Source organism: Sturnira hondurensis, unplaced genomic scaffold (genome assembly GCF_014824575.4).
Source record: "Sturnira hondurensis isolate 20B ecotype Veracruz unplaced genomic scaffold, ASM1482457v3 Scaffold0022910, whole genome shotgun sequence".
NCBI classification, from domain to species: domain Eukaryota; kingdom Metazoa; phylum Chordata; class Mammalia; order Chiroptera; family Phyllostomidae; genus Sturnira; species Sturnira hondurensis.
The window spans coordinates 7,115,909-7,141,091 of NW_028095541.1; the positions used below are offsets into that span (position 1 = coordinate 7,115,909).

Consider the following 25,183-nt stretch of genomic DNA (forward strand, 5'->3'; position numbering starts at 1 on the left):
GGCTCAGTGCACTGTGCCCATTTCCCTGAACTTAGAAAACTGTTACAGTTTCCATATAAATACCCAAATATCCATTGCATTCATAAATTGACTATTATGTTTTTATCTCAAACTGAACCTTCAATAATAAAAGTTCAACAAAAAGAGCCAAGTAAAAATATTTTCTCTTCATTCTCTAGATGAACACTTCTAATTAGGGAAGGATTCAAGTATCATATATGGAAAATGTCTAATTTCTGGGTCTTATTAGTAGCTGCGAGTGGCTGAAAAAATTGTACATACCCAGAAAATAAAAATAAACATGACTTTCCTAAGTCACTCAGTTTCCCCCTAGCTCTTGGAGTTGAGTTGTGCCTCAATTAACTTGCCCCTTCATGCCCACCCTCCCGTCTCCCACTGTTCATTTCTCTCTCAAGTGGACTTTTGATTCATGAACTGAAATGACCACGAGGTTGATGTTCATTTCCTCCTACAGTTACCAAAGTCCCACCCTCTGGGCCAAAATGAAACCCTCTGGTGGGAATATAGTTAGAGAAAAGCACACCCATATGTAAGCTATTTTGCCAAAAATGCAAAAAGAGACCTAAAAATAGACTGCCATGTTTGGGAGATATTCGTGTGACGAAAACAGAATACTCAGCTATCTTCTTCTTGCCCCTGACTGTGTCTGGATCTTTCCTCCTTCCTACACCCAATAAGAATTGAAAATTCACTAGCATAAGAGATGAAACGTGTGAAAACAGATCAGACATTTCAAAATTAAAGAGAAATGTGCACTTTGTTGTATTCATCTTACTGTTTCTTTTTATCCTGAGAATACAGAACTGAATCGTTACATTCGTATGCGAGTATCTTACTACACTTACAGTGTTAATCTTACATCTGTTTGTAAATGAAAAACTTGTGTTGCCCTGGAGCCCCCATGAGGCAACACTAATATGGCTGCCCTCTAATATCATCAACAATTGTTCTGCAAGTTTCCGTGGGGGCTCCATGCGGACCTTCCCTTAGGAAAACAACTGAGACGGAAAAGCTATCAGAAATTCTGACCAAGGACTATTTAAAACTTGTACCCTGAGGTGATATTAGCATGTCAGCAAATTTGAGCCATTGAATAGCAGAGGAACACGAAAATAACACCTCTTTGCCTGCTCTGAGAGAACTGTTAGTAAGTATAAAATTGTGGAAGATCAGGAAATGAGAAAAGAACAAAAGTTTCAATTTCTCACAAAATGCCCGTAACTGAAAATTCAGAATGATACTTCTTCCTACCATGACTGCATAAGGCTTCATTTCCCAGGCGTGGAGGTTGGTATTATCAATAATTATGGGGGATATGCCATTCCTCATTGCTTTTCTTGCTGCAACACAATGTTATACAACAGTGAACAAAACGCAACAGTCAGACGGAAGGGTGAGCGTACCCATATCTTGTCATTTTTATTACAGCATGTCCTCATCACACAACGTTAATGCCACCTATTTCAGGACCCATTATCGATCATTTTCTTTTTCCTGGAATTTAGGGAGGTTTGGCGTTCTGTTTGGGGGGAAAAATGGCAGAACTTTTGATTAAACTCCTTCGATAAAACATATTCATTCTACAGCAGCTATAATCTAGGTGCACAACAGGATTTCCCAGGAGTTTGGAAAGGAATTTGTCACCTCTTTTCTGGTTCCATTCGTGAGCCTCCTCTAGGAAGTCTGGATTGAACTCATAGGCACCATCTTCCCTGAAGAAGAAGTCGTCCGTGCTGAAAATCAGGGCCCTGGGGAAGTCATGTTGCAGTTGTCTGGAAAGTGAGGAAAGAAGAGATTGTTTTATGATCGTGCATTATAGAAAAGCATCTCCTTCTGTCTCTGGTATTTAGTAGTTTGTAATGAAGAGACCATGAGTTTTGAGATGCGGAAATTCAGTTTACAAAGAGAGATGCTTAGCTCTTGCCAGAGAGGCTCAGTGGTCGAGCATCATCCCACAGAGCAGAAGGTTGCCGGGTGTATTCCCTGTCAGGGCACAGGCCTGGGTGGCAGACCTGGTCCCAATTGGGGTGCGTGCAAAAGGCAAGCGATCGATGTTTCTCTCTCACGTTGATGTTTCTCTGCCTCTTTTTCCCTACCTTCCTCTCTAAATACATAAACAAAATATATTTTTTCACACAGAAATATTTTGTATCTGTAGAAGGCATCACTCCTTCCTAGGAGGCAGGCGTGGGCCGAGAGGCAACTGTGTGAGTTGCCCAACTCTTGGAACTGAGAAGTGCTGGTCATCATCACTGACTTCTGTGGCAATGGAACCAACTCTAGAGGAAACTGGGAGGTGAGGGTGTGATGACAATCTTCTCTGACGGGCCCCAGCTCCTGCTGCCAGTTCTCTGGGACACCCCAGTGCCCTTCTCCTCACCCTTAGACTCACCCTTAAGCTGTCCTGGGTCCCATCTACTGGAACTCTGTTCTTTCTAAGGAGCCATCTCAGAAACTAATTCTTGTTCAGGTATGTAATGCAGATAAAAGTGATGTGTGTGTACTACCCCTACTAGGTAACACATTCACGTTAGCAGTGAGACCACCTGAAAACAGTGGGGGAGGGAAGAGGTAGATCCAACACGCCCCACATCTTGGAAAACCTCTGTAACTCACTCTAAATATTAAAATATTATGTAAAAATAAATTTACCGTAGAGTACTCCCTCCCCCACCCCCTTTAAAGCAAAAAAAAAATTTTAAGCATATCAAGTTCTGCACATATCAAGTTTCTACTTGGAATGCTCATTCAGACTCTTTTGGGGGAGATGGCTGTTGTGCTAGGTAACAAGTTACCCACTTCCTTATCTGTGAAAATCCAGGGGGTGACATCCATCTTGCTTGATGATGACAATGGTCTCATAACCTGGGGAAGCACCTAGGGCAACCCCTGACACGGTGTGTTTCTTTCCCTTATCCCTACAGCCAGCCTAATTCTTATCCCTATTTGCCAACCTGATTCTACCTTCAAGACAAATTCAAAGCCTGCTCAGAATAAAAACATAGAGTACTTAAAAGTTGGAGGAATGAAAGAGAAGAATGACAAAGGCAGGGAATGTAAAAAGAAAGCAAAGCTATTCAACTCTCATTTGTTCTCAATCAAGAATCATCATCTCTGATCAGGAAAGAATGGAATGAATGTGAGGCACTGGCGCTGCAGATGGTGAATGAGCACCTACATCTCTCACGTCTCGCCTTGGTCCCTTCCCGGTCATGTGACCTATCTCTTTAAACTTCTGTTTCCTTAACTGAAAAACACGGATTAAACAGAGCTGCTAGCATCATTCAGATGAGGTAAGGTATGGGAAAACATGCATATGGTAAGGCACTTTACAACTGCAAAGTACTGCTATTTAATTAATAACAAAAGAGGTCATGTTAGCAAACCAGACTGTTTTACATGCCATGGTAGTGAAACACATCAGGATGTGCACAATCTTGCAGTTACTCCGAGTGGATACGAGAAAGGCGGGAGACCAAAATAAAATGAATAAATTCCACACATACTAAACAAATGTCTCTGTCAAAAATTTTGGAGGACTGGACAGCAACTTTTTTAAAAGGTAGCACTGATAGCTGAAAAAGTAATTTCAAAAAAATTCTCTTTCTTAATGGGTTGTGGTGATAAACAAGAAAATTCAGTAGACATGGTCCCAAATCTTGACTGAAACAGGAATGTGACTGTCTCTTGATAACCTTGTGAGGGAAAAGTGGGCCAGAAGATAATATATTTTAATACCCAAATAATATTAGATAAGTATCCAGCTCAAACATTTTTTGAGCACTTGATATGTACCACATACCATGCAGTGTTAAGGTACAAAAATAAAGTAACTTTTCAAGGACTTTATAGCCCAGCCAAGGAACCAGACCCTGCCCACTGGCCTAACGCCCAGTACAAAGAGCTGGGTACATGCGTCCTATGAGGACGCAGGGTCGGGAACAAGCTCTGATGGAGAAGCTCTGTCAAGGAGACCTTGAGGGATGAGGAAAACGTTGCCTTTTGGGGAAGGAACTAAGGAGGAAGCTCCTACTACAGGATATGTTATGAGCAAGTGATGGGAAAAATGAGAACAAAGACACTGCAGTAAAAGTACAAATCATATTTAAAATGCTTCAATTTGAGTACTACACAAATTAAAGAGGAAGTCAGCAAGCGGGAATGTCCAGAGAGGAGTGGCCAGGTCAACATGAGGCCTGAAAACCAGAGAAACGTCCAATGAGCAATGATCACATCAGAGTGGAGGGTGCTGAGAGCAGTTGATAGAAGTGGAACATGATGGTCATCCCCAGATCCTGGAATGTGTCTGGCGTGGAGAGGGGATGAACTTGTTCTGTGAATCAGCATTTTGGCTGGGCTCAGCTGGGCAGTTCTGAGGTCTTGTCGGAGTCCACTTGTGTAGCACAGGCCTCATGCTGTCCGGGTTGCTGGCTGCCCACCAACTGTCATCCACACGGTCTCTCGTCCTCACCCAGGCTCACCCAGGCCTCTTCACTCATTCAAAGAAGGCAAGAGTGGAAGCTGCCATGCATCCGCTGCATGTATTCGTCAAAGCAAGTCACTGTTGACCGCATTGAAATGTAGGAGACTGAGTAGAAAAAAACTGTAAGAAAGGTGGCCATTTAAAATCTGCCACATATATCAGAAGTGATATGAAAGAGAAGTATAAAGACGATTTGATGAAAGAAATTCATGGTTTCCATATAAATGTCTTTTACTTGACCTTACAGATATTCAAATTAAAAAGCCCAAATCACCAGTCCAAACTTGAATCTCTTATGCACACAATTATTACAAAGACATCACAGAAACAGTCTGAGGACAGCACTGAAGGCATTATCAGGTGTGTATATTTTATATTTGTGAACACTTTACAGTTTCTAAGTTATTTTCATCAATATTATCTAGTCTATAAAATGAAAGCTATGTTCAGAAGTTAAATAGTGTATAACTCATTTTCCTTCTTTTGGGTACTAACTTAAGCAACTATGGATATCAGTTCCAAGATCTTTATTTTTCTTTTTGGTGCCAGATTTAATAGCCTTTCTAAGTCTGGTTTCATTTGTTTTCCAAAGTCTGCCACTCACAGGTTTTGTTTCGACTTTTCACCATTTGCAGAGTTGAGTATGTCTTTACCTATATATAACCTTACTGACTCTTGTTTCCCTCTTTCTTTATGGCTTATATCATCTATTGATAGTGAATACTCTCTGATGTTTCCTTTTAAAAGCTTTAAGGCATGAGTGTCCAGTTCACACCGTATTTGAGTCCTGTACCCTTCTAGAAAACAAAAACAAATCACAACAAAGAAACGACTGTCCTCCTTGATTGCAAAATTTTACCTGAGACGAAAAGTTAAGTTGCTTAGAACCACTATGGGGCTGGACCACTTGCTGACCTAAGGCATGTCTGACTAGAGCCTACATGGTTCTCTTAACAAGCAGCTCCTGCACAGCTATGGAATTGGGGGGGGGGGGCGGGCGTGATCTTCCTGAATGATCATTCCTTCAAAAACATGTTCTATCCTCACCTAAATGTTCAGTTAGCATGGGCAGTCCCCATAGCATCTCAAATGTTCAGGAGAATAGAAGCTCTCCCAGCTAATAAAGACCTAATTAAACACACTGCCTTGAGATTCTCAGACTTGAATAAAGCCATAAATACCCTTCCATGTGCTTTAGAAGTGGTAAGGACATGCCCCAACGCTAGTTTTTCTTTATGGTGGTCAATCACAATACTTCCACAAAACCTTCACTTCCCAGGCTCCCTGCCAAATTCAATTAAAATCACTGAGTTTGTAGGGACAAACTCAGGTACTACCCTTGATTTCACAACTTACCATTCCTCTGTGCAATCTTTTATCCCATAATAGAAAGCCATGGAAATACACAAAGTACAATGTTACTATGTAATTTGGAGTTGTACTCCCTAACTTTTCATTTTGGAAATTTTCAGACATGCAAAAGTAGACAGAATAATACAAGCATTCCCCATGGACCCACAGCCCAGCTTCTGTAGTTATCAGATGGTGAATCTAATCTCACCAGCTTCATATTTCATTTCACCAAATACCCTTTCAGTATTCAAACTCCCCTGGTTGTTTCATAAACATATTCCTATGGTGGGCTGGTTTGAATCAAAAGCCAAACAAGGTCTACACATGCACTTGTTTGCCATACCCCTCAAGTCTCATTTATGCTTTTCTCCTGTCATTTCTACAAAGGTGGAAACTCCCCCTCCACAAAGGTTTATATTTAGAAACGTTCACCTATGGATACACATTAAAAGTAATACAATGAATACTTCATTTACAGTCACCAGTTGTTAACATTTTGCCTCTCACATATATATTTTTTAATTTTTCACTTACAGTTTATATTTTGTATTCATTTCAAGTGTACAACATAGTGGGTAGACAATCATATGCTTTAGAAAGTGGTCCCCCTGATATTTCCAGTACCCACCTGACATCATGCATAGTTATTAGAATATTAGTGACTCTATTCCTTACGCTGTACTTTACATGAGGATATAAAGTACATCATAGGGAATGTTTTGTAACTACTAATCTGTACTTCTCAGTCCATTCACATTTTTCACCCATTCCCCCAGGCCTCTTCCCCTGTGGCAACCATGAATTTGCTTCTGTTTTGTTTGTTCATTTATATTGTTCTTTAGATTCCACATATAAGTGAAATCATATGGTATTTGTTTTTCCCCAAGTAACTTATTTCATTTAGCATAATGCCCTCTAGGTCCATCCATGCTGTCACAAATGGTAAGATTTCATTCTTTTTATGGCCTAATAATACTCCATTGTATGTACGTACCACAGCTTTTTTAAAATCCATTTGCCTATTGATGGGCACTTGGGTTGCTTCCATATTTTGTAGTAAATAACACTACAATGAACATAGGGGTGCATATGTTATTTTGAATTAGTGCTTTGGGTTTCTTCAGATACATACCCAAAAGTGGAATCACTGGATCAAAAGGCAGTTCTATCCTTAAGTTTCTGAGGAAACTCCACACTGCTTTCCACAGTGGCTGCACCAATCTGCAGTCCCACCATCAGTGCAAAAGGATTCCCTTTTTTCCATATCCTTGCCAACACTTGTTGTTTGTTGCTTTATTGATGATAGCCATTGTGACAGGTGTGAGGTGATATCTCATTGTGGTTTTAATTTGCATTTCTCTGACAAGTAGTGATGTTGAGCATCTTGTCATATGTCTATTGGCCATCAGGATATTTTCTTTGGAGAAGTGTCTATCAGAGTCCTTTGCCTATTTTTTTTAATTGGATCATTTGGGGTTTTTGTTATTGTTTTTGTTTTGTTATTGAGTTGTATAAGTTCTTTACATATTTTGGAAATTAACCCCTTGTCAAGTATGTTATCCCATTCAGCAAATTATCTCTTCATTTTGTTGATGGTTTCCTTTGCTGTGCAAAAACTTTTGTTTGACATAGTCCCATTTGTTTTCCTTTTTCCCCCATTTTTTTCTTTTGTTTCCCATTCTCAAGGAGATATATTTTTAAAACGCTACTTAAAAAAATCTGTGATTTTACTATGTTTTTTTCTTGGAGTTTTAATGTACTGGGTCTTACATTTAGATCTTTAATCCATTTTGAGTTTATTCTTGTATATGGTATGAGATGGTCATCTAGTTTCTTTTTTTTGTTTTTTTTTTATATGTATCTGTCCAATTTTCCCAGCACCATTTGTTGAATAGAATAGACTGTCTTTACCCCATTGTATGCCCCCTTTGTCAAATATTAATGGGCCATATATGCATGGGTTTATTACTAGGCTCTCTATCTGTTCCATTGATCTATGCTTCTGTTTTTAGGCCAGTACCATGCTGTTTTGACTACTTCAATCTTGTAGTATAGTTGGATATCAGGTAGCATGATTCCTTTGACTTTGTTCTTCTTTTAAAGATTGCTGTGACTATTTATTGTCTTTTGTGGTTCCATATAAATTTTTGGATTATTTATTCTAGTTCTCACATATGCATTTTTAATTGTATTCTATTGATGATGCTATTACAGTTGTTCTGATTTTTTCCCTGTGCCTCCACCCAGCATCCCCTACTCCCTCAGGCAATCCCCCCACCATTGTTCATATCCATGTGTCATTTGTTTAAGTTCTTTGGCTACTCCTTTTCCTGTACTGTATTTTATATCCCCATGGCTATTCTTTAACTACCTATTCATACTTCTTAATCCCCTCACCTCTTCACCCATTCTCCCCCACACCCCTCCCATGTGGGAACCTTCTGGTAACTAACTTCTTTTCTCTTTCAAGAGTCTCTCTTTAACCTTTGGCCTTTTATTAATGATGGGTTTTGGAGTGGGCCTCTTTTCATCCATCATATTTGGGACTCTCTGTACTTCCTGGACTTGCATGTCTATTTTCTTCACCAAATTAGGGAAGTTTCCTTTTCACTATTTTTTCAGATAGATTTCCAATTTCTTGCTCTTTCTCTTTTCCTTCTGGTGCCTATGAGGCAAATGTTGGACCTCTTAAAGTTGTCCCAGAGGCTGATGGTACTATCCTCATTTAGGGAGATTCTTTTTTCTTCTTGTTGTTTTGATTGGTTGGTTTTTGCTTCCTTATGTTCCAAATGATTGATTTGATTCTGTTTCATCCACTTTACTGTTGCTTCCCCGTAAATTGTTCTTTATTTCTACTACTGTATCCTTCATTTCTGACTGGGTCTTTTTTATGCTGCTGAGGTCCTCACTAAGTTCCTTGAGTATCCTTGTAACCAGTGTTTTGAACTCTGCATCTGATTAATTGCTTATCTGCATTTCATTTAGTTCTTTTTGGGGAGTTTTGATCTGTTCTTTCACTCAAGCCATGTTTCTTTATCTCCTCATTTTGGCAGCCTCCCTGTGTTTATTTCTGTGTATTAGGTAGAGCTGCTTTGGCTCCATATCTTGGTTTTGTGGCCTAATGTAGTAGGTGTCCTGTAGTGTCTAGTGGCACAGCCTCCCCTATAACCCAAGCTGGGTACTCAAGGTGCATTCTTTGTGTGGACTGAATACACCCTCCTCTTATAGTTAGCCTTGGTTGCTTTTGGCAGATAGATGGGAGGGATTTTCCCAGGCCTGTCAGCTGCAAGGACTGGCTGTGACCACTGACCACCAACCTCCACCCTCCATGGAGGATCAGCTGTGCAGGGAGAGGGTGGTAATGTTCCAGAGTGGTCTGTAGCTATCCACTGGGTGCTTCCCCAGTTTCCGGGGTGGTGTAGGCCAAGGTCAGCCCCAACTTGTGTTTCGCCCAGGGCACCCTGCCTGAGCTGTAAAGCATTCTGAGATGGCTGCTACTTGTGCTGGACTTGGAGATTCCCAGGCAAAGCCAAGCTGTGATCTAGGCTGGTGGCTGCTGCTAGTGCTGGATCTGGGGTTCACAGAGGCCAGCTGTTGCTCATTTGAGAGGATTTAGGAAGTTGTGAAGCATGAGCCAAGACCAAGACCAGCCATTCATATGGAAAAACAGCTTCGGTGGGTCTGTAAACTGGGTGGGTCTGTAAACTCTGCTGAGGCAGAGTCTCTGGGGATCTCCAAAGTGGGTCAAATAGTGTTGGCCAGGTTGATGGAGTCTCATATATGGCACCAGCTTGCTGGCTCTGTGCGGAGAGGATTTAGAAAAGGCACAATGGCCTCTGCTCGCCTTGATGCCAGACACTTCAGTCTCTCCCTGTCTGCCACTGGTGCCTTTCAAGCTGCCACCCCAATGCTGAATCTCAGAAAAGCAAGTCTGAGTAGGTGAGTCTGTGTGTTGGTTCCCCAGAAGGAAATGCTTAGGGCTCCAGCAGCCTTCTCTACCAACTCAATCCCCACTGGTTTTTGCAGCCAGAAGTTGTGGGGACTTATCTTTCTGGCAATGGAATCCTGGGCTGGGGGGGGGGGGGGCGGGGCTGTTGTGGGCCTGGGACTCCTCACTCCCATGACATCCCTCTCAAATTTTTATTCACGTGAGTGTGGGGCCAGCCCATTCCATGTCTGTACCCCTACTACCAGTCTAGATGGATGCGGTTTCTTTAATTCTGTAGTTGTCAAGTAGAATTAATTCCTTTTAACTCTATTTATGGTGTTCCTGAGTAATGGTTGTTCTCTGTTTTAGTTGTAATTTTGATGTGGTGGTGTGAAGAGGTGAGCCATGTCTGCCTACATTGTCTTCTTAACCAGAAGTCTCTCACATCAAAATACACATCAGAAATGTATATTTTTTGATAAACCATTTAAAAAAATAAGACATCATGACATTTTGTTCCTAAATTCTTTGTCAGGTGTCTCCTATGAATAAGACCATTCTACATAACTACAATAACATTTTCACATCTAAAAAATTAACATTAAATTATAATAGCTGATGTTAGTAAATTTTAAATTTTATATCTTTTTAAATTTCCTCAGGGGTCCCAATAATATTGGCCATAGGTTCAAGTACTGCACTTGGCTCTTATGTCTCTTCAGGATCTTTTAATCTTGCATTGTCCTCATGCCCTCTTTGGTTCTGCTTTTTGAAGAGTCTAGGTCAGTTGACTTGAGTATGCCTCACATTGTGGGTATGTCTGGTGGTTTCCTCATGATTAGATCCAGGTTAAACATTTTGGAAACTACGGAGGTGACATTTGTTTACTTCTGATTGCACAAACAGCAATGTGTGCTAAGTTTGATCACTTGGCTGAAAGGTGGTGTCAGCCACATCTCTCCATTTGTGATATTATGTAATGTGGCGGGGGTGGGGGGATGTCAAACTGTAAAACCCCAACAACCGTTCCCTCAATGATCTTTACCTCACTGCTAATGAATGTCTGGCAATTTATTACATTGAGAGTGCAGAATATTGATTTTCTCAGTATGTAATTTACTAGGTGGCATTGTCTTATAAAGAACTTTCCCTTCCCTTTTAATAATCCTTCCCACTGTTATTCTTTATGATGCTCAAATTGTCCCAAATATGGTCAGTGGGTATCCCTTCAAGCTATCTCCTGTGTCTTTGTCTAGACAAACATTAAAAATACTGATTATCTGGTCCTGGCCAGTGTGGCTCACTTAGTTGGAGCACTGTCCCACAAACTGAAAGGTTGAGGGTTCAATTCCCAGTCAGGGCACAGGCCTAAGTTGTGGGTTTGGTCCCCAGTGGGGCATGTATAAGAGGCAACTGATTGATGTTTCTCTCTTACATCAGTGTTTCTTCCTCTCTTCTCCTCTCTCTAAAATCAATAGTCATGTTATGTCTTTGGGCGAGGATACACACACACATATATACATATATATTGTTTTTCTTTTCTAATTAACAAAGAAATACATATTCACTACAGAATAGTTTGAAACCAAAAACCACAAAAGAGAGGCTTCTATATTCCCTAATCTAAAAATAATTAATATTAACATTTTGATCTTCTCTCCAGGAGATCATTGACTGACTGACTGACTGATTGATTGAGAGATAGGTAGATATAACTTCTTTTTCATCTGATGTTTTGTTTTATAAAAACAGAAACATAGAGCATACCAACTTTCATCAAACTTATTTTTACAGTAATTATTTCCCACTTCATGAAGTATCATTGTGACATTTGTAATGTTTATGACATAGGTATCCCTATGGATATTACCGTAATTTACTTAATCAGTGCTTGATGATTAGGTATTTAGTGTGTCCCCAACTTCTTTGATTACCAGCAAGGCTGTGTGCTGGTCATTTCAAGATATTCTTTTGTGAATTGCATTTCTGTGTCCTTGTCTGATTGTTAATAAAACCTCCTTACTGGGAGATGTATGCCTTTCTTAGTAAATATGTAAATTTCTTGAGTACATCAATTACTTTTTAATTGTTTATAACAAAACTCTAAGATAAGAGTCTAAATTTTTGGAAACTTTTATAGTCACATGTATGTCTCTTTTATATTCTATTTTCTGCCTTTCTTTTTTTTTCTGCGTTTCTTAATACATTTAAAACAATCTCTCCCTCCCCAAGTTTATGTAAATATTCATCTGTGTTCTAACACATTGTATTCCCCAATCCATTCAAAATTTTATTCTGGCATGTGACATTGGCTAAGGATTTAACTTGTTTTTTTCCCCCACATGGCAACTTGGTTATCCCCAAACCACTGAATGAATAATTAATTGATCAAGTCCCCATTGTTTTAAAATACATTTTATTCTATACTAAATAACAAATAATTAGGCCTATCATTGACTTTGATATTTTGTTCCACTAAGCTTGATGTGTAAGTTCTTCTTCATTATCCTCTTTTCCAATATTTTCTTGATTATATTCAATACCAGCACATCATTCCTTTATAAAACTTAAACTTTTATTTTTCTATTTTCTTGTAGAGATATTTCTGAACAATATCAAATAAAATATATCTCCTTCTTGATGTTTTGATCCTTCTCATGGTAAAGTTGATTCTTCCAATAAATTTTCTTTTTTTCCCCCCCAAGAGATCTAAGCACTAACCAAAGTACTGGGCATATGTTAACTGTCTTTAACCTTTATTAACAATTTTATAAAGTAAATAATGTTTTCTACAGTTATTAGATAAAGAAACCAAGGCTTCAAGATAGTAAATAACTCATCCAGGTTTACAAAGCTTGGGCACGGTGCTGAGAGAATTGCATCTGATGTCTGTACAGAGGGCACACGGGTGTTATGTACTTTGTGAGCACGCGCGTCTGAGAATGCCCTCGTTGTCTTCCATGTGCAATTTGGCTGAGTGAGAATTACTGAGAATTCCTTTCCACAGATGTTTATAGTTCAAATTTGTTTCAGTGAAAAGTGGGCTCAACTGCATTTTACAGAAAACTCAGATCACAGTGGCTTTTTAAATATATATATGTAGAGAAAGGGATCCAGAAGTAGAATCCAGAGCTGGTACCGCATGGGCCCCGGTGTATACCATCTTTCTTTTTGCTTTGATCATCCTTCATGTAAGCACTAAATGTGTGTTTCTTAGCGGGCAGCTCGCATTCCTTCTCCTGTGTCTCCAAGTGGGCACAGGGTGCCACTGCAGATCCAGCTCTCATCCATATTCTATACGGCAGGAAGAGGCAAGGGGCTGGGAAACAGGTTCAAAGTTGGCACATTGCTGCACCTAACAAAAAGGAACTAAGGAAGTAGGGGTAGTTAATTAACAGCTTTTACAACAGTCTTACCAGAATATGTCTAGGTATTGAATGTATTTCTTAACACTTTTGTTTGGGACTTTACTCAAAAGTATGTCCTATTGTATCTGCAATTGTTTCTTTGGGTATATTTTTTTCTGGTTTTATTTGGTTATATTTATTCTCACCCTTGTCTTCTATGTGACTTTAATTTTCTGTGTTGTGATTTTGCTCATTTCTATCTCTAATGGACTTTAAAATTCCAGTATTTACATTAGATTCTTTTTAAAAAGTATATCTCATTTAGCTCCTTCCACATTTTTCTGCTTCTTGGCCAGTTCCCTTTATATTTCAGACTCATTGTTTTTTTCTCTCTTGTATCATAGAGAGGAATTTTGAGAAAAAATAATAGAAATACAAAAGAAATACTGTAACAAACAGCTGTATACCCATCACCAGGAGCTGATAATTGGTTACATTTTCTCATATTTGTTTTGGCTTAAAATTCAACCAACCTCCACCCTTACTCTGGCAATCCCAAACACCTTTACTGTCCTTCTCTTTTCTCTTCTCCCTTTTCCACAGCACTTACAAATTCCTGAAATAACACAATTTCATTCTATTTTTACATCCCTACCTCTGACATATAAGGTCCCTGAGGGCGAGATCTTTGTCTGTTTTTGTTCACTGGTGATTTCAAAGTACCTAGAACACTAACTGGAATACAGTTGATACTCAATAAATATTTCTTTTCCTTTTTTATTTTGAATATATAATCTTTATTAAATTTTTCCATTACCACTTAGTCCCCTTACATCCCCCTATCCCAAGCAATCCCCACACTGTTGTCCACGTCCATGAGTCCTTTTTCTTTTTTGCTCAATCCCTCCACCCTCTAATCTCCCCACACTAGCTATCATCTGTTCTCCATCTATGAGTCTGTAAATATTTCTTGAGTGAATAAATGAAGGAAAATTATATTTTTAAATCATATAGATTTATAGACTTAGTCCATTGCTTTTAACTGCTATGTTATATTATCAGCATAACAATAAACATAGCTAATGTTTATTAAGTGCTTATTGTGCTCTAAGCACTATTCTGGCTTTATGCTTTTCATATAATGCTCAAATATATCTGTAATATAAGTACTGTTAGTAATTCACAGGTTACAGATGATAAATTAAGACCAGTGGTGGACACAAAATCAATTAACAGATATCAGTTGCATTTCTACACCCCAAAACAAAACATCTGGAAAAGAAATAAGGAAAATAATTCTATTCAGAATAATATCAAAAGCAATAAAAACACTTAGGAATAAAAGTAACCAAGGAAGTGAAAGATCTGTACACTGAAAACTACAAGTCTTTGATGAAGGAAACTGCAGAGACACACAGGAATGTAAAGCTATTTTATGTTCATGGATCAGAAGAATTAATATTGCTAAGATGTCCATACTACCCAAAGCCATCTACAAATTCAATGCAATCCCTATCAAAATTTCAAGGCATTTTTCACAGAAAGAGTACAAAAAAATCCTAAAATTTATATGACTCTACAAAAGACCCCAAACTAGACAAATCAATCTGAGAGAGAATAACAACAGCTGGAGGCATCAGACTTTCTGATTTCAGACTATACTGCAAGGCTACAGTAATCAAAATAGTATGGTACTAGCATAAAAACAGACACGTAGATCAATGGAACAGAACTCTAAGCCCCAGAAATAAACCCTCACATATAGTCAACTAATACTTGACAAGCAAAACAAGAATATTTAATAGAGAAAGGATAGTCTCTTTAATAAATGGTGTTGGGAAAACTGATAACCACATGCAGAATAAAAACAGAGGAGCCCTATCTTACACAACTCACAAAAATTAACTTGAAAATAGATGAAAGACATAAACATAAGTCCTGAAACCATAAAACTCCTATAAGAAAATGTAGGGAAAAACTCCTTGACATTGGTCTAGGCTACATTTTTTTTTTTGATATGAGACCAAAAACACGACAAAAGCAAAGATTAACAAGTGGGGCTATATCAGACTAAGTCTTCTGCACAGCAAAAGAAATCAACAATAAAATGAAAAGACTGCCTACTAAAGGGGAGAAACTATTTTCATATATATTAAGGGGCTAATATCCAACAAGAACTCATACAACTGAATAGCATAAGTAAATCTGATTTTAAAATGGACAGAGGGTCTGAATAGACATTTTTCCAAAGAAGACATACAAGTGGCCAGCAGGTACATGAAAAAAAAAAAAAGCTCAGCATCAGCAGGGAAATGCAAATCAAAAATCATAATAAAAAAACCCATAATCACTGAACACCTGTTAAAATGGCTATCATCAAAAAGACAAAAGATACTTAAGTGTTGTCCAGGATGTGGAGAAAAAGGAACCCTTATGAATTGTTGGTATGAATGAATGTAAACTGATGTAGCCACTGTGGAAAACAAGGTGGAACTTTTGCAAAACATTAAGAATAGAACTACCATATGACCTGGCAATTTCACTCCTCGATATTTGCCCAAAGGAAATGAAAACAGGGTCTAGGGGAGCTGTCATCTTTCCGATGTTCACTGCAGCATTATTCACAATAACTAAGATACAAGGTAAGGGTCCACCAACAGATGAGTTGATAAGATGTGGTACATATATATATGATGGAATATTATTCAGCCATGGGAAAGAGGGAAGTCCTGCCACTTGCAACACCATGGATGAACCCTGAGAGCATTACGCTAAGTGAAATAAATCAAATACTGTATGACCTAACATGTGGAATCTAAAAAAGTCAAACTCACAGAGTTGAGTGGTAGTTACCAGGGGAAGAGGGGTGGAGGAAATGGGGAGATTTTGGTCAAAGGGTATAAACTTCCACTTATATGATGAATAAGTTCTGGAGATCTAATGTGCAGCATGGTGAGTATAGTTAACACAGTATTATATACTTGAAAGTTGCTAAAAACGTTGATATTAAATGCTCTCACCATGGAAAACAAATAGTAATTAAGTGACACAGTAGTGGTATTAGCTAAGCTATGTTGGTAAACATATTTGCAATACACAAGTGTATCAAATCAACACACAATACACCTTGAACTTGAACGAGGTAATGTTATTTATATCAATAAAGTGGGATGAGAGGAGAGACCAGTGAGTGGCAGAGCTGGATTAAAACCTAGGCTCCTGGTCCCAGTGCTATGAACTAAAACCATTGTGCTTGAGTGCTATAAAATAAGCAAACCACATTTATTTATCCTTTTCTCTGGTGACATTTAGTTTGTTTGCAGTTTTGCCTATCACGAACAAGTTTCAGTGAACATCACTGTGATTTATCTCCTCCTGCATACATGGAATGTTTCCTGAGGGTACGTATAATTCAATTGGACCAGCTATGGAAACCTTTTTGTTGCTGTTCATTTTTGAGAGAACAAAGCAGAGCAAATGTTGTTTAAACTTTTCTTCTTTCCTTCAGAAATTTTTTTCTTGGACAGAGTATATGTTCATGAGGGTGGGGATTTTTGTGTCTTTTGTTCACTGATCTATTTGGAGCATCTAGAAGAATGTCGGGCACATGAGAGATACTCAATATTTAGTCAATGTATGAGTAGTTCTATGAGTGGTTCTTGAATGTTAGGCTCTGCTGCCTTAATGATGCAAATGCTTTTTATAGGATCCCAAACTGTGTGAATTAATTTATTTAATCATTCTTACACATTGATAATTTTACCCAAACTTTGGCTGTACCCTAAAAGAAGACTGCGAGAAAGGATGCTTCCTGGATCCCAGCATTTCCTCTGAATATTAGGAGAACTCCCCTCGAGGACTTTAAACTGAGAGGTATAAATCAGGTTCCATGACCCAGCTGCCTGAGGAGCAGGGGAGAGAGCCCCCCTGTTTATAACTTGGGATTGTCTCCCCTAAGGCCTGGGGTGGCCTGACCTTCTTGGTGCTGCCAACTACCATGTCAAGGCTGACCCCTTGCAGAGATGGACCTCAGCTATCTCCAGCACTGTGGATTCCTAAGCCACAGTGGCTAAGGGAACTCCAGCGAACAGTCCCCAATCTGTCCTTCTGCATCCTGTTCTCTTACCCCTCGTGCCTTTACAGTAGGCCTGTTGATCAGATACAATCCAGACTCCCAGATGGCCTTCATGAGCACTCTGTGTAGCAGAAACTCCTTTTAGAGTCTTGTATGTAAACAACCTTCCACCGAATCTAGCAACGAGACAGGCTGCCCACATTTGTGTTCTATTGGTCACTTTGACCATGCTCACACAGAGGAATAAGAAGCACACCTACCTCAGCATTAACCTGTTTTTAGCTGTGCTTCCCAAAATGTCTGAAGTCTACTACAGACAACAGAACAGTGGCCATGCAGTAATACTGTCACTCGGGACTCTTTCTGACTGCTGCTTAAATGGGAGCTGCATCTTTTATACTAACTTTTAAATTCCTTTTTAGTACCACTATTGAGTGAATGAGATAACACATCTCATGAAGCTTACCTTCTAGTAAAAGAAACAGATGATCAACAAGCAAGCATATGTCAGGTGGTGCTAATGCAAGGAAGAGAAAGTCAAAGCACAGGGCAGAGTGTTGGAGGTGCTGCATCAGAGGCACAGAAAGCCCCTCAGATCCTCATCTTTGTAATTTCCTTTAAAAGTGTGGGGAAAGCGCATTGACATACCTTAGCTGTACAATATTACTTCAGTAGGACTCCCAAATAACTGAAAAGAGGATGAAAAGAGGTGTGTATGTTCGTGAACATCCCTGGTGAGGTGCGACCACTGAGTTTTACAAAATCTCAAGTGTGGAGTCACAGGTGTGATCCTCTGATCTTAAGGTCCTTATCCATAAAATAAAAATAACTTTCCTAGGGTTATTGTAAAGATCCAGTCAGCCAGCCTATATAAAGTGCCAGGCATACAGCTGATGCTCTGTAAATGTGGGCTTTTTTTTTTCTTTCTACATTTTCTCTTCCCCTCTTCTGGGCTCTCACCTTGATTAAAAAGCCATATATATGATGTGATAGAGATCCTTATGAAGGAACCTTTAGATATTAGACTAGTTTTCCTTTATCATATTACACAAATGCTTATTTTAAAATCTGTATCTCACCCTGACCCATGTGACTCAGTTGCATATTGTCCCACAAAGTGAAAGGTTGCCAGTTTGATTCCTGGTCGGGGCACAAACTTGGGCTGTAGGTTCTGTCCCTGGTTGGGGCTCATGTAAGAGGCAGCTGATCAGCCTTTCTTTCTCACATCATGTCTTTCCCTCTCTTACTCTCTCCCTTCCCCCTCTCTAAATTTAAAAAAATCTAAATCTCATCTCCTCCCATTGCTGCCAGTGATACACATTAATGAAGAAAATTAATCCCCTGGTAATTTCTTTTATATCAGAAGAAACATCTCATCAATAGTGACAATAAAATGTGGCTTCTTTACTCTGAAGCGAAAATCCAGGTAAACTCAGCGCTCTTACTAGGGTCTTTGAGTGTTTTCATTACACAACAGCTCCAAACAACTTCCCCGCTGTCACCAGTCACTCCCACTCACCTCTTCCTTTGCTGAGGAAGAACAGGCTCTGGACTAGAAATCAGGAGAGTCCCTCCTCATGACTTGATCAACATGCTTAACCTTTCAGGGCTTATAGTGTTGGGTGTGGACCAGATGAACTCTAAGGGAACATCATGTACATCCCCTGAGGTTTTCCTATGAACACATTCTTCCCCTTTCATTTCTTTCTCTATTTCCACTGCTTCTCTCATCAAGCCAGTCCTGCAACATTATATTGCTCCAGTTCAACGACCCCAGGACTGTGGCAGTGGTGAGTCTTCTGTGTAGCTGGACAGCCTTTCCAATGAGTGATGATAAACACATACTGTGCTGTGTTCCTACTTTCTGTTAAACACACACAGCACTGACAGTCCTCACTCTCCCAGCCTGTAGAGAGAGGTATTGCAGGGACTTTGAGCAGTGAGGAGGGAGATTTAGGACCCACTTTAGGAAAATCATTAAAAACATAAAAAGTCAGCCCTGACTGGTGTGGCTCAGTGTATCGAGTGCTGGCCTGTGAACCAAAGGGTCTCCGGTTCAATTCTCACTCAGGGCAGGTGCCTGGGTTATGGGCCAGGTCTCCGGTAGGGGATGAGCAAAAGGCAACCACACACTGATGTTTCTCTTCCTCTCTTTCTCCCTCTCCCCTCTCTAAAAATAAATAAAATCTTTTTTAAAATGGGCTTAGAAAGTAAATTTTTTAAAAAAACATAAAAAGTCAGTAGTTTCTCCAAGTAGACTTAAGTGACTAAAAATCTAAGATGTCACCTGCCTGATACTCTATTTTCACATACACAGGTTTGGCATACCACACACTTTCTATTTTGACTTTGCCTTCATTCCTCTTCATTTCTGAAAGCCCTGGCCTCATCCATAAACCACCACAGGCCAGGCCTGTGGGCTGAGAGCACTGCTGAGCATCACAGCCTTCAGGGTCTAATGACTCTGCTTAGCTGACCTCACTGGTCCCCCTCTCTCACCGCTTCTCACATTTAACTGCTGCTTTGTAAAGTAAACCATTGCCCATGTCTCTGTCTTGTGGCTGCACCACACTGGGAAAGCATCCTTTCACTTCCTTGGAGAGCTCCGGTGCCAAAAAATGAATAGGTATTTCTCTTCATGGGAAAGTCCATGTTATCCAGAGGTACACGTGAGGAGGAAAGATAGCCATCCGCAGGCATTCTGAGTCCCCTGAGCCATGTTGGAAACCACGTGATAGTGCTAACAAGAACTGCAGCATTACAAAGGGTGCACACTGCTGGAGTGTGGGTCCCAGACTTTGCTTTGACTGATATGTAAAGATTCAAAAAACTTTGAAGGAACTGAGATAAGGTTGACAACTTTTAATTTTTCAAATAAGGCCATTAAAAGAAAAGGGAAGCATACCCTCTACTACTGCCATTTCAATTTATTTCATTTCAAGTGGGCAAATGAATGGTATATCCATGCAATGGACTATTATTCAGCCACAAAAAGGAGTGAGGTTCTGACACATGCTGTAACATGGAAGAAACTTGAAACATAAAGCTAAGTGAAATTAGCCAGAAACAAAAGGACAAATATTGTGTGATTCCACTTACACAAGGCAGCTACAGCAGTCAGATATATAGAGACAGAAGGAAGATCACAGGTTACCAGGAGCTGAAGACAGCAGGGAGCAGGGAATGACTGCTTAATTGGTACAAAGTTTGTGTTTGGGATGAAAAAAAAAACTTGGATAAGTGGTGATGCTTGCAAATTATCATGTAATTAATGCCACTGAATTGTACCCTTAAAAATAGTTAAAACCCAAAAGGGGGACGTTTTCACACCCATGCACACACACATGCAGCACGGGAGTAAACAGACCACCCACAGATGCTTTCACTGAGGTGGGAGGGATGGGTGGGTGCAGATCCTGGGGCATCGGTTCATCTGGACAGTCAGAGAGCACTACGTCATCTGCTGTGTGAAGGGGCCTTGGGATGGGAATCCCGTTTCTTTTATCAACTCTGTACTCCTTTGCCCAGTTTTTAATGTTCTCCATGATCTGGCTGCGTTGACCTGACCAATACTCGCTGGACCATCTGCACCACACAGCCACTCTCCTCACCAGCCTGAGAGACACCCAGCTCCCTCTCATTTCCTTAGTCCAGTGCTAACCCTTCTCCTGTGTTTCACCACAGTCTCCCCATCTTCAAGGCCACCTCAAGAACCTCCTCTACAGGGAGGAAACCACTCTTCCTAATTACTCTGTCTTTCTAATCATCTTCAGTGAGGGCCCTGGCCTTGAACATCAACAGAACATAAGATGGTCTTCCCGTTAAATGTCTGTCAACCCACAGCTGTGTACTGATCATTGTTTTCTATTCTCTAGTCTTGTATTGGTCCCTTCTCTCAATCTTACTTAATCTATACCTTACTAAACCAATACGAATAGTTGTACAAGTACTCGGTGAATATTACTATTATTGATTAGTAAATAATAACCAATGGTTGGTATTTATAAAGCCCACATATTCCTCAGTGTTTTCCACATAAGGTTGTGGAATCTGTTTACCGTAGTGGCCTCAATCCTCACAATAAGCTTACTAATGGAATAGTAACTTCATTTTCATGGAAAAGAACCTGAGGTGTTGAAGAATCAAGTGACCTAGGCTAGTTCATATGTTAATTAATAAAAATCAATAAAATATTGATTAACATGCAATTAATAAGTATTTAAAATCAATCTCCTCATGGATTAAAAAGGTTTCCCGCCCTGGCCAGTGCAGCTCAGTTGGTTGGAGCGTCATCCTGTAAACCCAAAGGTAAAGAGGGTTTGTTTCCTGGTCGCGGCGCATGCCTAGGTTGTGGGTTCAGTCCCTGCGTACGAGAGGCAGCCAACCAACGTTCCTCTCCCTCCCTTCCTCTCTCTCTAAGCTTGTCCCTGGGTGAGGGTTTAAAACAACAAGTTTCCTAGTATATGTCCAACTGAGAATGAACCTAGGAAAGACTTTTTATATAGCTAATGACATTTATTTTGTTATTTAATAAATGCTTTGTCAACAACCTGGGTCTATCACACCAAGTTATTGAACAAAACTGTTTTCAAGTGTAAAAAGTTATTTTCACCCTCAAAAACTCAACAAGTGATACATATTTGTTGTAGAAACATGAGAAATAAAGGGGGTAGTCCATAATCCCACTATTGAAAGTCAACAACTATCGACAGATGACTATGTTCCCACACATTTATCTATGAGGGTATGTACATCACTTTCTTTGAACAAAAAAATGGGGGGTGTGTGTGTGTGTATATATATATATATATATATATATATATGTAGCATACATGCATATGTGTACATATACATGATAGAGACAGATGGCTTTATTACAGGTTTTTTACCTTAATGGGGTGTAATGTTTGTGTCACATGAAAGGGTGAAAGGGAACAGACACATCCATGTTCCCATTAATGACTGCCTGATTTATAATCCAGTCTCCTATCTCTGTATGTTTACATTGGCTCACATTTTTTTCTGTTATATAAAAAAGTTCTGTGATGAACATTCTTCTGTCTTCATGTGCTTGTCCGATTGTTACCTTCAGGTGAATTCCTAGAAGTAGGACTTACATGTCAATGATAAGAACCTATTTTTACAATGTTTAAAATAAAATAGAGGAAACAGAACAGATTTTGGAGGCATGCTTTTCTTAGTACTATGAGGTACTTAAATTTTTTTAACGACAAAATATTCTGTTTTTAATGTCACCAAATAATTTAAATAGATGGCTTCCATATTCCAGCCCCTTCAAGCTATGAAAACAAATAGATGAAAAGAATAGAAATCCAACATTGATTTGGAAGACAAGACATATCCTAATTTCAAAAGCATTTTTATTATTTCTTTAATCAAATGAAAAGTTAAAAGTTAAACAGAAAAAAAGAGGGACCTGCATTTTTATTTTTCTGATTCAATAAATACATGTTCATTATCGAAAATCTGGAAAATATAGAAAATACATAGAATATAGCAAATATGAATTTCCCAATATAGAAAATATGAATTTCCCAGAATCCAACCATACATAAGATAGCCTCACAGTTTTACCATTTTCTACATGTGTATTTTTTCTTAAGAAAAGTCTACTCTACAAAAATTAGTAATTCAGATTATGTATATGTGCATCGTTTAAACAATTTGGTATTCTCCTTCTCTCCTCCATTGACCCCCTTAAAAAGTGGGAAAGGCAGATCCCTGAGGGCTGCAGCCTGTGACATCCACCACCCCATTTCACCCTCACGCATGCTTCCCTTCTTACTGACCTGTGGCCTATTTCCTCGCTTGCTTCCCAGATTTCTGTATAAATCACAACCCACCGAAAGCTGCACTGAGGTCCTTTGGATCCCAGAACCGCCAACACCCACCCTAACAGGACAACTCAGTGCCAGTCTCCTCCCTAGTAACACCTTGAAAATTTACCCCAGCTGGTCAACATCTTAAGCAGTAACTAATACCTCTTAAAACTTATATAGCACTTTAAAGTTTAACAAATTGACCTGAGGGTATGGCTCAGTGGGTTGAATGTCATCACGCAGAGTGGAAGGTCATCTGGTCATCTTGATTACTGGTCAGGGCACATGCCCAAGTTGTGGGTTTGGTCCCCAGTTGGGGGGCATGCAAGAGGCAACTGATTGATGTCTCTCTCACATCAATGTTTCTCTCCCTCCCTTCCCCTCTCTCTAAAAATAAATACATAAAATTTAAAGTGTAACAAGTCCTCTCACATGTTTAATCCTTACAACAACCCTCTAAAGTAGGCAGAGCAGATATCCCCACTTAACAGGAAGTAAATGGAGGTGCAGGAGTCAAGTAAAGATCACAGTAGCAAAGTTTGAATTTGAAGCCATAAATGGACTCCAAGGTCAGAGATCTCACCTAGCAATTATTAACAAACCATCTCTGACAGCTAGAATTAAGACAATTAGCAGCCAGAAGGATCTTCAATAAGTCATCTAACCTAATCATTTCTAAGTATTCACATGTAAGGAAAATAAGTCACAGAGAAGCTAGGTGATTGCCCAAAGTTACCAGCTATTCCATTCGTGACAAACAGGATCTAAAGTCACAATCTGCAGACTCCCAGGCCGCTCCTCCCTCATCCAGTGTCTTCTGCTTAGCTAGACATCAGCCAGGAATTAAAATCCTAGAAGTGTAGAATGTTAGAGCCAGCAGAGAACTTCAAGTTCAACTGAGGCCAAGTCTCTCACTTTACAGATAAGGAAGGTGAGGTCCACATCTCACCATTTCTGATGGTCAAGTCTATGTGCCTCCACTCACCATATGACTTCCCTTCTGAGCGGCTATAAAAACAATGTGGACAAAGATATTTATTTCCTTCTTTGACACTCAGTGAGTGATGTGTGTGACAGGCCACAGATCAGCAACACCCAAGTGAAACTAAACAGGATTTGAATGCAGAAGTTACTCCATCATTACATGATGTCACTCCATGACTTAGACACAAAATAACCTTCTGCTGGGCTCCCCTACTCTGTACCCTCAACCTCCCCACCCAGACAGAGAGAAACCTACTGAAGTAGATTTCTTAGGAAGGGGTACAAACAGGCTTTGGGAAGTCACCCATCCCTCTGGGAAAATGTAGCTATATTGTTTTGCTAAAGGCGTCTACTCTACAAATCAGCTGGAAATCCTACATAAAACTGGCAGTGCGTCGCTGGGCTGTCACAGTTCCCTGACCCTGCTCCCATTCACATCAGCTCCTGAAGATAAGCCCCCTGAGTCTTCTTTTGCCTCTTCTCTCTAAGAAACAGGTGGCAAACACAAGGCTCACAGGCCACACCAGACCCTCCACCTTGTTTTATCCAGCCCAGCACGTTGTTTCTACCTGGCAGTGCCAAGCTCTCACTTACCTGTTAAGGAGTAGTTACATTTATACAGTCCTAAAATTACATTCAGCCCTTTGAAGGCAACCAGGAGGCTGATGTGGCCCCCAGTGAAAATGAGTTTGACACCCCTGCACTAGGAAATGTGAAACTCTCTGAGGACAAGGGACCACTTCTTCCACACCAGACACTGTGCCTGGTAGAGTACTCCAGGGCCCCTACCTTCAGGAAACTTACACTAGGATAAACAGAACCACAACGTGGTCACAGGTGTAAATAGGAGGCCCCAGAGCCCAGAAGGCATCTACTGGTGTGTGGGCTGGCTGCCAATGCTGTAACAGATCTGAGTCCTAAAGGGCTAGTGGAATCTTGGGGCAGAGGGAGGTGGCCCGCAGACCAGGCGGGAGGCAGCGTTAGCACAGGCAGGGAGGGAACCGGACAAAGATGCTGGAACCTCAGGTGTAAGGTAGCGAGTGATGGGATTCAGGCTGGCCTGGTGGGCCTAGCACGGTGACAGCAGGCCCCCGTAGTCGCAGCTGACTTGGCACTCTGGCCGCCTACGCAATTCGTGGACGAACTCGATCG

At 40.0% G+C, this 25,183-nt stretch overlaps 1 protein-coding gene and 1 non-coding gene across 4 annotated transcripts in view; both read right to left on the minus strand.

The window, feature by feature from the left end:
• The window catches only part of N4BP2L1 (NEDD4 binding protein 2 like 1), a 29,173-nt gene that overhangs the window by 3,174 nt on the left and 816 nt on the right, over positions 1-25,183 (minus strand). For 2 of the 3 annotated variants that reach the window (XM_037037082.1, XM_037037083.1), the window contains exons 2-3: positions 1,666-1,793; positions 1,273-1,361 (exon numbers count right to left, since the gene is read on the minus strand). In XM_037037082.1, coding sequence (XP_036892977.1) covers positions 1,273-1,361; positions 1,666-1,793 — 217 coding nt within the window. The remainder of the gene's footprint in view (positions 1-1,272; positions 1,362-1,665; positions 1,794-25,183) is intronic. The other variant, XM_037037084.1, reaches the window with a different exon arrangement.
• Positions 17,488-17,615, minus strand: LOC118980637 (small nucleolar RNA SNORA16B/SNORA16A family). The gene has a single exon (XR_005065163.1). It is a non-coding gene; the product is annotated as a small nucleolar RNA SNORA16B/SNORA16A family (small nucleolar RNA).